Source organism: Penaeus chinensis, chromosome 3, assembly GCF_019202785.1.
Source record: "Penaeus chinensis breed Huanghai No. 1 chromosome 3, ASM1920278v2, whole genome shotgun sequence".
In the NCBI taxonomy this organism is placed as follows: Eukaryota; Metazoa; Arthropoda; class Malacostraca; order Decapoda; family Penaeidae; genus Penaeus; species Penaeus chinensis.
This window is the reverse complement of record NC_061821.1, coordinates 8,022,092-8,024,591: the sequence shown is the minus strand read 5'-3', so window position 1 is coordinate 8,024,591 and position 2,500 is coordinate 8,022,092. Positions and strand designations below refer to the sequence as shown.

General features: G+C 36.8%; 1 protein-coding gene across 1 annotated transcript in view; it reads left to right on the top strand.

Annotated features, from left to right (window-relative positions):
* LOC125040281 (low-density lipoprotein receptor-related protein 2-like) overlaps nucleotides 1-2,500 on the top strand; it is a 24,091-nt gene that overhangs the window by 14,372 nt on the left and 7,219 nt on the right. The window contains exons 13-16 of the mRNA XM_047634836.1: nucleotides 81-194; nucleotides 838-948; nucleotides 1,967-2,092; nucleotides 2,324-2,461. Of these exons, the coding sequence (XP_047490792.1) occupies nucleotides 81-194; nucleotides 838-948; nucleotides 1,967-2,092; nucleotides 2,324-2,461 (489 nt within the window). The remainder of the gene's footprint in view (nucleotides 1-80; nucleotides 195-837; nucleotides 949-1,966; nucleotides 2,093-2,323; nucleotides 2,462-2,500) is intronic.

Genomic DNA, 2,500 nt, shown 5'->3' with positions numbered 1-2,500 from the left:
TAGATAAATAAATAACGCCTATCTATTCTATTTATTTAGTGATTTATTTATTTTTTTTAATGCCAAACTCTTCTTACTAGATTTCTATGCTAGCTGCCCGAGAGGATACTTCCAGTGCAAGGATGGCCTCTGCGTCATGGAGTGGTATCACTGTGATGGGGTTGACGACTGCCTGTACGAGGAAAATCAGTGTGGTGGGTAGTCAGCCGCAAAATAGATAAAGTAGATGTAATGAGCAATTTGGGGCGGTCTGATTTATTTTCGCAATCTCAATACTGGTGTAGAAGTAGTTATTGTAGGTATATGTATATGGAGAATTATTTGATAACAGCATTATTATTGTATTACAATATTTGCAATCATTGAGAGGGACTACCATGGTACAGCGTTAGTAAGCAGATGTGACTTTGATCACAGTCCAGGTTAAAGAGGGCCTTCTTGAAAAGAAGGCACTGTCTTATGTCTTTTGTGCGAGATCGCGGCACCAAAGTGAATCGTCATATTCATAATTATGAGATATAGAAAATTATTATAAGAATAGAGATTGTGAATACTGGTATATAGATGATTATATGACTTTCAGTATAGTAATATCAATATACTATATATATATATATATATATATATATATATATATATGTGTGTGTGTGTGTGTGTGTGTGTGTGTGTGTGTGTGTATGTGTGTGATATCATATTATATATATCATGTATATACATAAATATATATATATGTATGCATATATATATGTGTGTATATATATAAATATATATATAAATATATATATGTATATATATATGTAATATTTCACGTGGTTTACCTATCATTTGTGTACACAGATGCGTGCCGACCTGGTGCCTTTAAGTGCTGGACCCCCATGTGTATAGAAGACCATCGGGTTTGTGACGGAGTGGCCAACTGTCCAGAGGGAGAGGATGAAATGAACTGCAGTAAGTGCATGAGATTACTCAATTGAAGATGTACTGTCATACGCGCCCCCCCACACACACAGATATATATGTGTGTGTATGTATGTATGTATGTTTATTCATATTTACATATTAATACAATCCAGAATGTCACCTTTTCGTTTTTTTATAAGATGCCCGAGTTCAATTCATTCTATTCCCGAGCATTTCCCCGCATTTACTGAATTTCGATACGCCACCCCTGAACGTTGCATAACCTGCGTAATTCCTGGTAGTTAATAGACTGATTTACTGACTGCTCTTTCTGGGTTTTGATGGGCGTCATTACTGTAAGATTGCTGGCTTTCTGTAGAAAAAATATTACTGTTCCTCCTGTGTAGGGATATGTTATTGTCATTGCTATTGTTGTTGTTATGGTTAGTATTATTAGTATTACCATCATTACTATCTTATATCAGTATTACGTTACTTATATTTGTTTATAACAAATATATTTACGATGTTAATAGTGAAAAACATATAATCATAGTTATATAGCTAATCAGTGTTATACGCAGTAACGGTATTAATGGGGTATTCTTCTGATAATTGTGCTTGACAAGGTTGATGATAGTTAATGATTCAAGTAAATCAATGTGCCAGACATCAGAGATCGTATAGCACTATGGTAAATTATTGTGGCGAAAAAGGTAAAACTGAGTTCACGATTAGGATACTTGGACAGTAGGAGGGGGCGAAGAGATCGAAACGGAAAGGAGGAGAAGAAAAGACCGTGCAAAGTTAGCTGAGGCGAGGGCTGAGGTCCAAGGCAGGGGTGATCCCCTACAGTGAGCCTCAGTCCCCGTCTCTTAAGCCCCCCACGACAACAACGAGCATGGAATTGGGGGCTTCCTGACAAAGTAAAGACCACGAAATGTGTGAATAATAAAAACATGATAACACTGAGAAAAACACGTCCAAAAGAAAAACAAAACATTCAAAGCATGTGTGTTTTTCTTTTCCAGTTTCTTCCAACTATTTGCCACCTTTATTTTCACAGCTAATATCGAGAGGGATACCAGGACCTGCCCTCCAGGATATATGAAGTGTGAGGGCTCCTGCCTCAGTGGTAGAGCCCTATGTATGTTACCTGTCGAGTGTGATGTGGACACTAATTTATTATGTGGTAAGGTTCGCCTGTGATTTTTTTTTTCTTTTCTTTTCTTTTTTTGAAGGATAAGCTAACATTTACTGTCCTCGTATATTGCGTATATATGTGTTTGTGTCCAACATACCAGCTCATTAAAACATTACCAATATGATATAAACAAAAAAAGTAAAATCAAACTTTTTTTTTTTATATCAGAACGCCGTACCAATATCCCTACATAAACGCGTACGGTTTACCTTTCCACAGATAGTCTTGTCATAGCAGACGAAGCACACCAGGTACGCCTCCGATGCAGCGAGTTCTACCGTGAACTGGTGGCATTGCGTGGTTACTCGACAGTCGTTAATATGACCTTTGATGAAGAATACTGTCTCTCTTTGGACCGTAAGCATTTTATTTTGATTGATCGAAAAATATAAGTGA